Here is a 12014-nt window from a genome sequence, read left to right on the forward strand (position 1 = left end):
ATGTATATATGAAAGTATGTGGGTCTGACGTTTGTCTTTTAAGCTTAACTACAACAATCATGTCGCCATGAAACTTTGGAAAGTTGTTGAGAACACTCCTGGGAAGGTCTATGAGATGAGATTAAAAAAAAAAAAGAGGCGGCACTGAGTATATTATAAATAATTAATAATTAACTTCTTGAATGGGGAATTGATTTTGTTTTTCTTGCTCTACAAAACACTTATACGCATAGCTTAATTCATTATATAGGTTCCTCTAAATAATATCTCAAAATTCTGACCACACCATCTGGAGACGACGATGAAAATAACATAAGATCAAAATGTGTAGGGTACACGCCCCACACATTATGCTTATTTCATCAATAGCCTTATAAAATTAAAATTTGATTTCAAATCAAGGGCTTACTTCACAAGAATATAAAAAAAAAACGTATTCGTAAACCAACAGCAGTTCATTAACAAATAATGATGCCAAAGCGAGCTCAGCAAAGTGGCTCACATTTTAGAAATATAGATCGTGTGCAAAGACATTTTGTTTAAAGTGAGCACGGAAGTTATTCGTCATACATTACCTTCACGCAGTGGCGTAGCGAGGTCGGGTGTCACCCGGTGCGGCACTTAATGGTGTCACCCCCCCAGAGGCATAGAGACCCTTCCCAGGGACAAACTTTCAAGTTTTCGATTTGCACCCCCCCCTCAAACTTTCGATTTGCACCCCCCCCCTCGAGTTTTTCTCTATATATTTTGCTATTTTTTGCCTTGGTGTCACCCCCCTAAATGGTGTCACCCGGTGCGGTCCGCACCCCCCGCCCCCCCCCCACGCTACGCCCCTGCCTTCACGGCATTTTTGTTTTGATAATCTAACTACTACCAGCACATTGATGTTAGCCTAAATATACCCCCTTTCTCTCACACACACCTTCCATACGCGTCCAATTGTGTTGAATGAGTTGGCGTGGCTCTTTTATTAAAATTGCCGAAATATTTGTTTTTTTTACTCTTCCCATACATTATAAGCGAGATGTTTGTTTGTTGCCTCCTCCTCTCCTGTGTTTTCTTACCCCCCCCCCCTATCTATCTCCCTTCCCCCCCCCCCCCCAAAAAAAATAGGTGTTAGTTATTTCCATCCCCCATACAAAGTCTGTGTTTTTTACAAGCTTTAGTTTAACTTGCTTCCCCTGTCTGTCTGTCTTTCGTCATAGATCAAAACGGTCGAGCGAAATTTCGAGCATTTCTAACTGACCAATTCGTTTCAAACTTGGCATGTGTGTCAAGGCCCAATCTGACCTCAAATTCTTAATTTCTAGAAAAGTATTCAATACATATTATAGCGACCCACGCTTTTCTTTTTAAGTATTTAAAAAATAGTTTGATATTATATATATTAAAAAAATATTTTCTCCTTTTTAGAGCAAAATTATATAAAAACTTATTATTATTATTAATGTTTTTTTTTTAGATTTTTAAATGCATTTTTACAAGCGTTGTTAAAAGCTTTTATTTAACTTTGCTTCCCCTGTCTGTCTGACGTGCTTTTTGCCTGTCGTGCCTAGATTGAAACTGCCGAGTGAAATTTCGAGTACTTATATTCTACTGACCGATTCGTTTCAAACTTGGCCGTGGGTCAAGACCCGATAACTTTGCAATCTGATATCAAATTTGACTTGATTGGATGTCTAATTATTTTTTAAAGTTACTTATTAATATATAAAATGCTATTTTCCGCGCTGTTAAACGATCGGTTTTTTTTTCTATTCATCTGGTGCGATATTGTTTTTTTAGTCATGCAACTGTATAGAAGACGAATGCAGTACGTCCACTTTTTTTAAATCGATGTACATTTCTACTTATATTGTCAATAATACATGCTACAAGAACACCCAAGTACAATGTCAGACAAGTAGAATGCAAATATTTTATGAATGTTTAAACATATTTTAATGTTGAAATGAGATTTATAAACTCATTTTTCCGAGATTATGTTTTTGGACATACTGCATTGCCATTTGTCCTCTATGCACTCGAATTATATTATATTAACATTTTTTAAGTACTGAAAAAATCATTAAAAAAACGTTTTATTAACAAGCTTTTATATAATTATACTAGATCTATATTTTATATAAGTATACTATATATCCTATTATATTAAAGAAAATAATTTATGTTATCCTTTTTAGCGCATAATTTATATATGCTTATTTAAGATTTAAACGTTTTTAATTATTAGTAATAAATGATTTTCTTAAAATATATAGATCTAATAGTGAACTATTTAAATACGGGAAAAGCATGGGTTGCTTCTTGGATTCTAATGTATACTATAGCGACCCACGCATTTATTTTATTTTTTTAGCTATTTAAATAGTAGTTAATAATTACTATGGTAAAGAAAATCATTTGTTTTCTTTTTTTAGTGCATTATTACTTTAAAGCTTGTTATTAAAACGTTTTTAAGCACTTTTCCCCATTTCCCCACAAATTCTCCCAACGTTTTTATTTTTATTTGCAATTTTTCCTCCTCACACGTATACTCAGCATAAATTGTTGCTTTCCATCTCCCCCCTGTGTTTGTTAGTCTCTTCTCCTAACTCGTTGATTCTATTCTATCTAGAGTCTATAAATTCTGCGTTTATTTCCCTTCTCACTATAGTCAAGATTCTATAATTCTCCTTGGACTATTGTTATTTATCGGATTGTTCAGCTTGATAATAAAAAACGGCGTTAGCAATTTTAATATTGTGCCACATGCAGCAACATATGATTATTACGAGATCAGTGAAGGGTGTTAAGAAATAACGACAAAACCAAAATGCTTATCAATAAAATTCATCATTTTTCGAATATTTTTTGAATGATGTAACAATAAACGCAGTATTATTTAAAATGCGCGTTTTCCCTAAAATCAGATATTTTACTTTTTAAAGCAGTTGTGGGCGATGATGTAATTTAGGGCATCTATATTAAGAAGCTTACATCCGGGTCTGACGTTTTACGCATGCGCGGTAGTTAATTTCCGGCATCTTATGTTTGTTGTGTATCGCATGTTTGTGGTAGAAATTTCAACTTTAAAGATTGTTCCTGATGTTTAACATTCTCCATATAAATTAATCTGGAGAAAATTTTATAACAATATTCACCCTTCCATAAATTTTATGTAAGATTTGATATGAAAATTCTCTGTATTTATTTCCAAAGTAACGACCGATTATACGTTGACTCATCTTCGGCCATGTAAAAACATCTCAGGCCAGAAGGCGGCATTGTGAATGTCACGAGAAAATATGTTTTTGATTTTTATCCAAACAAGTTTAAACCTGTTTTGAATATTATTACTTTTAACTGGTATTAATGCATTTTATACTAATATTACTGTATTTGCGATGGTTAATGCGAAGTTGAAGTAAGCAAATAAATACAGTTGTGCCCCTTGTTAACACCCCCCCCCCTCTTCTCAGTCTAAGCTTGCAGTTGCACTCAAGTCTACACGCACAAGCTGCTCACTAGCAGCATTAGGATGAGACATTAGTCTGTTGCTATTACTATATTAATTGTTTTATTTCTTGTAACAAAATGATAGGACATAATCATGCTAATACTGAACTAGAATCTATATCAAATTAGACTAGAGGATTAGTCTAGGCCTGATGTTTAACTAAATGCATAGGCCTACATAATTAGAGTTAGCACACTTGAGTCACTGCATTAGTCATTAGTGTGAAATCTCACAGGTTTAAATTATAAATCTACCTATGGTCAAGTTGTGAGAAAATCTCTAATTTTAATGCTATTGACCAATCCAAATATACTCCAACAACGTGCAATTCTGAAATCTGTTTTGTCTACTCGTGGAAGAAGTTGAGACACAACTTACCTTCTACTTTTTAATGCATACTGATAGAAATGACAAATTAGAGATGAAAAAGCTTTTACCTTATAATTTTTCAACTACATTAAATCTTCCTGTTTTTTAAAACTTGGTGTATTATATGTTGTATTTTTATTTTTTCAGAATCTAAAATGGGGGCATTTTTAGACAAGCCAAAAACAGAAAAACATAATGAGGGTGGTGTAGGGAATAGGCTACGCTATGGTTTGTGTAGTATGCAAGGCTGGAGGGTTGAGATGGAAGATGCACACACAGCAGTTGTCAGTATTCCCCATAACCACCTTAAAGACTGGTCATTCTTTGCTGTATTTGATGGCCATGCTGGGGCAAGAGTTTCTGCAGTTTGTGCACAAGAACTTTTAGAGCACATAACACAGAATGAAGATTTTCGAGGTAAACCTGACTTGACAGACGGAACAGAGATTCAACCTTCAATTCAGGATGTTTTAGCAGGAATCAAGAAGGGCTTCCTAAACTTAGATGAAAAAATGCGAGCAATGCCAGAAGTTGTTAGCGGTGAAGATAAAAGTGGGTCAACAGCAGTGTGCAGCATTGTGTCTCCTAAACATATCTTTTTTGCTAATTGTGGAGACTCACGTGCAGTACTCTGTCGAAATGGCAAATGTGCTTTCGCTACAACAGACCATAAACCTGTTAATCCTAAAGAAAAAGAGCGCATACAAAATGCTGGCGGTAGTGTTATGATCCAGCGAGTAAATGGCTCTTTAGCAGTTTCGCGAGCTCTTGGGGACTTTGAGTATAAGAATGTTGAAGGTAAAGGTCCCTGTGAGCAGCTGGTATCACCTGAGCCAGAGATATTTTTTGAAGAGCGCAATGCAGATGATCAGTTTATGGTTTTGGCCTGTGATGGCATATGGGACGTTATGTCAAATGATGAACTTTGCGCATTCATAGAGCATAAGATGAAAATAACTGGCAGTCTAGAAGAAGTTTGTAATCAAGTAGTGGATACCTGTTTAATTAAGGTACATGTTATAAACTTTATATCATATTTATATAAAGCTGATGGTTTCTCACGACTTAAAACAGATTAATTTACATTTAATAGACTAATCTTTATTATTTTAAAGAATCACAAGAATGGGTAATACATTTTAAATTTTAATAGCCATCTTTTATTATATTCTTTTTAAATATAATTTTACTACATCATGTTAAAATTGTATGATTCGCCTCTTTTTTCTTGTTGATCTGCAGTATCATAACTTAAGAGTTAGGGGATTATTTACCTGTTCATGTAACATTTTACATTGAATGATAACTGAGTACAATTCATTTTGTTCACAGGGCAGCAGAGATAATATGAGTATTGTTTTAATAGCTTTTGAAGGAGCACCTTGTGTTTCTGAGGAAGCTGTTAAAAAAGACAAAGAACTTGATGAAAAAATTGAGCAAAAAGTGAAAGGTCAGTTATATTGTTTCTCTTTACTAATTTGCTTCAGTGGTAATATGGCTATTTTAGTAAGATTGAAAGATTTTAATATAGTAATACAATAATTTTTGTCATAGCTGTTTCATTAATATACTTTTTTTTTTCTGGTACAGAGATTTTAGCCCAAGAGCCGCAAGAAAATCATGAGTTTAATTTTATATTGCATAGAGTTGCAGATGATTTACAGGAATTGTTTCCTCCAGGAGGGGGCTATCAGTCTAAGTGAGTCTTTATATCTCTGAACATAGAACATATTTTATATTATGTTAAGTTTTTATTTTGTGTAGGTCCTTTAAATATAAATATGACAATCTGTTTTTATTTCAACTTGTACTTCAGAAACTATTTAAATACAAGATTCATCTCAGTGGCCTGTTCTTATTTTAGATCACACACATTTATTTATTTGGCTTGAAAAATAGCCTAAATTTTACAGACTGGTTTTATACAAATATACCAGTAATGAATTCTGTGACCAATTGAAACAAATATATTTACTTTTAAGTATTATTGTTAAGAATGCTTACCTAATAATAATTTTTTTTTCAAATTTGATACAAAGTTGATTTATCAAAGTGGTAGATTAGAAATAACTTTTTTTTAAAAGGCACTTGTTCTTACATTGCTAAAACTATTCCTTTTTTTCACTTTTCCCCTATTGGAACTATGTAAAGAGATGTTTTCTTTTTCATTCAGTCCAAGTTTGTCTAAAATATTTTTTTTTGTCTTTCCAGAAAATCAGTAATTGAAAGTGTGTTTTATAAACACAGGCCTAATGATGAACAAGACGTGAGTGATGTATGCTATGGTCTTCATTTTGTTTCTTAATAAATTAGTACAAGTTGTTGAAATCTTTTTACCACAAATCTTACCAGTAAATCATTTTCATCTTTAAACATAATGAATTTAAATGCTTAACTGAAGTTCCTTATTGATAATCAACTGACAGCAGAAGTAAGAATGTTTCACTTCCTTACTATATTATACTCAATGAAAATAAATGTTAAGTATTCATTTTATTTAAATTCTGCTGGTACCTGTGATCATAATTAATGTTTCTATTCATCTTCCTTAATGTTGATTATTTAAATACTCTCATATCTTTTCACTATAAGTACCACTGCATGAATTAGCTCCTCCTGTGTACTTTTTTCTTGTATCGATCCACTATCCTGCACTATTAATTTTATTTGTGCTTAATAACTATTTTTAAAAAACTTCAATCATTTAAAGAAAGAAATATTTGCGAATGACACAGCACATTCTATTCCAACTGCTTAAAATGTATTGAACATTATTACTCACTTTAAAGTTTTTAAAGACGCCTAAATAAAAACTATAATGGTTTTCATGTTTTGGCATTTTAGAAAAGCTGATGGCTAATAATCATATTTCAGACAACTAATATATTACTTTAATAAATTAGAGAATTATTTTTACATGGTGCGCCTAAGCCTGTCAAAATATGCTGAAAGTAATTATTAGGATGAAGCCAAAGTATTTCAAAAGTGAAGTTTTCGGAGTGGAATTTTCACAAGAGGAAAATGAAACTATTTTGATGAATATTTAGTCTGTGGGTGACATTAGCTTTGTCAGAAGTTCAAACCCTGCTTGTAGTTTTGAAAATAAAAAGATCACTGGTCATGATTGCTAGATGCTTAATTTAATGAGCATCTAAGTTTAATTGTTTACTTTCAGGGAGGATTCCATCTTTTGGGTAACAAGAGAAAGAAACCCTCTTTGCTCTAGAAGAAACCATAGAACAACAGCTGGCATTGGCATACCAGCACAGTATCAGCCGTTAATTTTTAATAAAAATGACAAAATTGTAGATGATCTTGGCTTTTGTATTAAAGACTAATGGATATGATAGTCGTTACACTGATTCAGAGGATCAGCAAGGATGTTCTATTGTGTTTTTGAGACTTAAATTGATTTCTGAGCTAAAGGATTCTGCAAGGAAATTTTAATGTTGTTGAACATTTATTTCAGGATGATCTTGCGTGATTTCTAGCCAGCTGGTGGATGACTAAGATGGTGGGGGAGGCCACAGAAATAGAGGAATTCACTTGTTACCAATGCACTTATGCAACCAATACAGTGGTGGCATCCTCTTTTTCATCTCTATTTTACCAGAAGGCCTCAATGGATCATCTTCTATATTCAGAGCTTATTTAAGTTTTTCTTAGTAAGTAACCCATTGTTTTTAGGCAGATGTAAAAATGACTTTTTTTTTTCTTCAAACAAATTAATTGAAATGCCATCAAATGATTAGATAAAGTAGTTATGATTGATGCCTCTCTTCACTATAATGCATGGATAAAGTGATAGATTTACTTATTTGGGAAGATTCTTCTTTGAGTCCTGTATCAATAAATTGCTGAGAAATGATGTACAATATAATGATTTAAAAGCTGTAAAATATTCACAATATAAACTGTACCAGCCATGAAGAGCCCTATACTGCATATAGTGTGAATGTCTACAGATGCAAATATGAGCTTTGTGCTTAAAATCAATTTGCTGGTTTTTAAAACTTTCAGGATGAATTCTGTTGCTGTTGGACACTTTTAAAAAAAAAATAATTTAATTAATAGCTGTGTTTAAAAAATGTGTAAATGTCCTTCATTGTTTTAGTTGAAACATGTTAATACAAATTTTAAGGGGTTGGTGGTGCTTCCTTTTGTACTTATCTAAATTTCAAAACTACATTGAGATTAAGTATAATTTGGGACCAAAAATAGTTTACATAGTTTAAGAAATAAAAAAAATAGCACCACAATGTTTGTAAATCATTAGTCTTTTTTCTCGGTAATGCTGTTTAGTAGTGTAAATCTATAATGCAGTTCATAGATAATCATTTGATTATTTTCAAATAGGTTGCTTTATTTTTTAAAAAGATTTTGCAGTGATTTGTAGAACAACTTAATGCTTATATTATTTTTTTAAATTTAAAATAAATTTAAATATTATTCTTGCATATACTTTTTTTACACAATTCAAATGTAAGTAAAATATGTTTGTCAAAAGTTATTTAAAATAAAGAAGCATTACCCTAAAATGCTTTATTTAAAAAAAAATACATTACTTACACCATGTCTCTCTCCTTTTGTTGGTTATATTGTTTTGCTTTGTTTTCCCCTTCATTCATTTTAACAGTCTTAAATAATTTATTATATACTAATTTAGTTTTCATTACACTTCATTCCATACTTTTAATTATTATTGTAAAAAAAATTAGGCTTTATTTTCATCACTGCCTATTTTAAATACAACTATGCCAATATCACAAACAGAATAGTAGAAAAAAAAATTGATTTGGCTTTGCTGCATTGTGTTTTGACAACATTTTGTTTCAAATCTTTACTCATTTATTCACTTCTTATATGCTTGAATTTTGCTACTCAAATTGCACATGTTACAAAAAAAAAATTTGAAAAAAATTAATTTACTATTTTAAATATAAACTATTGTAGCGTTGTTGCACGTGATCATCATATGGCCATAGAAGTTTTGAGTGCTTGTGTGTGTGAAAGTAATTTGAACATAGAATATTCAAGGATTGATATGATGGCCATCCAGTTGTTCTTGTGTTCTACCTCTTTGAAACTAATCCTGGATAATAATTTGACCTTTTGAAGAATCATCTCTGCAATTTGTTGCTTTTTTTTTAAACACAATTTATAAAAGTTATAAAAAACACATTTTATATGTTTAAGTTAATAATGCAATCATGTTAAGAAACACTAGTTTTTTTTTAAACGTTAGTTGCAACAATTATTAAAATGAACCATATTGAGAATTTTCCCACCTTTTAAAGTGAGCCCTATTGGATATACTTTTGATAATTTTAAGAAAGAAAAAATGATACTGTTACTGATCCAATGCCCTGTCTTGATGGTTTATTCATTAGCAATAACAGGTCTATACATTTCAAAAGATGTTCAACACTTTTATTGATTTGCATGTTTTCTTCGTATTGTCCTCTTAGTTTATAGAAGTAAATAAATTCATCATTACTATGCTGTTAACTTGTCTATCATATCTGTTGTTGATATTTCACTTTCTCTCTGTGGTATAACATTCAGTTCTAATGGGGACTGAAAGAACATTATTTCTTGAAATGCTGTCATTTATAATGAAAAATGCATTTTTCAGACAAAATAAAAAAAATTCAAAACCAATCTTTTTGAATGATTGTTGCCTTTTTTTTACCAAAGGTTTGAACTGCTTTCTCAGTTCCTGAAAGAGCTTTACAAACAGAACCACTTTCATTTCCCAACTGCTTTGATTGAGAGTTCCAAGTGTTATAATTTGTGTCATTCTTGTTTACTGTATTGAGTTAAAAAATGTTCAGCAAAAGCAGGTATCATTTCATTCATTTAGTACTATTTTTGTTTTTATGACTTGAGAAAACAGTTGATGCTATTCTGTCTTGTGATATTCATCTAATTTATCGTAGTCATATTCATTGTTTCAACCAACATATATCCATACACCAGTCCAAATAAAACTTTAAAAAAAATTATTACAAAATGCAACTTTTTAAGCAGGTGTTGCTCATAAGTTTTATGTTGATAGAAAGCTGCACTGCAAAGCCAGGTTGCAGAAATGAATCCTGTTTACTTGGTTTTAAATATTTGATATCACAAAATGTGTGTATATGTAAGTTCTGAAGAATGGCAAATGTCTTCTTTCCAACTTGTATCTTTATTGTGTGTTGGCTTCACTGAACATTTGAGGACATGAGTTGCACGTGTTTTGTGGTTTATTCTTCACCATTTTATCTCCATATTTTTATATTTTCTTATGCCTCATGACATTTTCATTGAAAGCATGGAATATTTAAGCAAGTCTAATACCTTTATAAAGTTTTTTTTTTTTAGATCAAATTAATCATTTTGTTTTAATAACAGATGCAAAATTAGTTCTGGTAATAAATAAAAAATACTAAGATTTAAAAAAAATTTCAAATGATTATCACAGTCACCTGTGAAGAATTGTGTTAGATGATTAAATCTGACCAGGTGTATAACTATGCTGACAATCTAGCCATTTCTTCTGCTGTGCTATACCTATATAAGAAAATAATCTTTCATCACTACTCAACTTTTAAGTTTCAGCCATGGCTACATTAGTTTTTCTTTTTCTGTGTATTTCATGTAAATGTAGTTGAATGTTCTTGATCTTTCTGTCTTCACGTATGTATTATTTGCATACAAAAATATCTTTTTAGAAAATGTTTTTGCTTTCACTGAGTCTAAAAAGTTATACTAATAGATTTGTTTGAGTGTAATTTTTCCTAGTTTTTATAAAATAATTATTTCTGCTACATCTTGTTAGAAATTTGTAAATGAATGTCTTGTAAAAATATTCTGATTGTGTTACTAATAAACATGTAATAGAATAGTGTTAGTATTATTATACACTGTTGAAATACATTGAAAATATTAAGGAGCGAGTGATGCCATGTTTTCATTTCTACCTAGCATGTTTATGTACGTTTTCAGTTTCATGTGTGCAGATGTTTGTAGTCTTTAGTTGGGTAGGTTTTCAAGGAATATGAATGATACTCTTACACCATCAGTAATTATTAAATTAGATGAAAAAAACCACCACCTTGGGTAGAGATGCTTGGCTACTTCAATTGGATTGTCTTTAAAAATAGAATTATTTGGTGTGCTTCATGTGGCAATTCCAGTAAATTTGTTAACCCAATTCAGGTTAGAAATGTTATCTCCTTATATCTCATGATATTGGTAATACACTAGTTACTGTTTGTACATGTCTTTTTAAAATTATTCTGTATCATATCATTGAAGGTTATAAAATTTTCACAAAATAATGATAAATACTGTAGATTTGATAGATGGTATTGCTAAAGTGAAAATTTGGGTGCTTGTGTGACTTTGTACCTTAATTTTTTTTTAGCTTTCAGTCAAATCATGTGTAAAACTATTTTTATAACAAGATAATATTTATGCTACAATTCTTGTATCTTGATTTTAAACAAAAATGCTTTTACCTTTCATGATAGTCCAAAATGAATTAAAAGTTTATTAACAAAAACTAGTGTACATGATTGAATATTAGATATAACTTAGGTACACAATTATAAAGCTTATTATTTATATGGGAATGTCATTTATTGTTTTTAAATAGTTTTTCAGTTGAGAAAAAAAAAAGAGACATGCACATATAGAAACATACAAGGTGAACATGATGATATGTCATTTAGAACAATTTTGTTCCCATAAACAGTTGTTTGGTTGACAACAACTTGCAATGCCAAAATATCAAAAGCTGCTTAGTCACTAATATGCCAAATCTTGTTTCATATTCCCTTAAAGTTGGTATGCATATGAGAGGTGTAATAAAAATCTATTACACACATTGTTCATGTTTCTTTCATTTAATTCTTATCTCATAATATTTTCAATGCAAATAACAGAATTCACAAACAAGACATGAAGTTATGTACATAAATTTAACTAGAAAACTTACATTTGTACCATAAAGCAATAAATACTACAAAGTTGTATAAATGAACAAAGTTAACGAGTAATAATATAATCATTTAAAATGCAGATTCTTAAAGATTTACAAGTCATACATAAATATGATATATATATAATATAGAACTTCATATCTGAACCTAAATTATTGAGT

General features: G+C 30.8%; 1 protein-coding gene across 4 annotated transcripts; it reads left to right on the forward strand.

Moving 5' to 3' along the window:
• The first annotated feature begins 2994 nt into the window (after positions 1 to 2994).
• LOC131943315 (protein phosphatase 1B) lies at positions 2995 to 11738 on the forward strand. Of its 4 annotated transcripts, none has more exons than XM_059303371.1 (6): positions 2995 to 3160; positions 4016 to 4878; positions 5201 to 5318; positions 5459 to 5567; positions 6080 to 6143; positions 7338 to 11738. In XM_059303371.1, exons 2-6 carry the CDS (start codon positions 4024 to 4026, stop codon positions 7350 to 7352), a joined length of 1161 nt encoding a protein of 386 aa, XP_059159354.1. In that variant the 5' UTR covers positions 2995 to 3160; positions 4016 to 4023; the 3' UTR covers positions 7353 to 11738. The 4 variants fall into 4 exon arrangements, with proteins under 4 accessions (XP_059159354.1, XP_059159364.1, XP_059159339.1 ...); XM_059303381.1 differs by having other exon boundaries at positions 6080 to 6134; XM_059303356.1 differs by lacking the exon at positions 7338 to 11738 and adding an exon at positions 7044 to 7331.
• Positions 11739 to 12014: the final 276 nt, after the last annotated feature.

This window comes from Physella acuta, unplaced genomic scaffold, assembly GCF_028476545.2.
Source record: "Physella acuta isolate Inbredline_101_S28 unplaced genomic scaffold, ASM2847654v3 ptg000038l, whole genome shotgun sequence".
In the NCBI taxonomy this organism is placed as follows: domain Eukaryota; kingdom Metazoa; phylum Mollusca; class Gastropoda; family Physidae; genus Physella; species Physella acuta.

What these genes read in the sequence shown, in the direction of transcription:
- LOC131943315 (XM_059303356.1), top strand. Translation starts at nt 4,024, where the DNA reads ATGGGGGCATTTTTAGACAAGCCAAAAACAGAAAAACATAATGAGGGT. An exon ending in TGGATACCTGTTTAATTAAG is followed by an intron (nt 4,879 to 5,200) that starts GTACATGTTATA and finishes TTTTGTTCACAG; the next exon opens with GGCAGCAGAGATAATATGAG. An exon ending in AATTGAGCAAAAAGTGAAAG is followed by an intron (nt 5,319 to 5,458) that starts GTCAGTTATATT and finishes TTTCTGGTACAG; the next exon opens with AGATTTTAGCCCAAGAGCCG.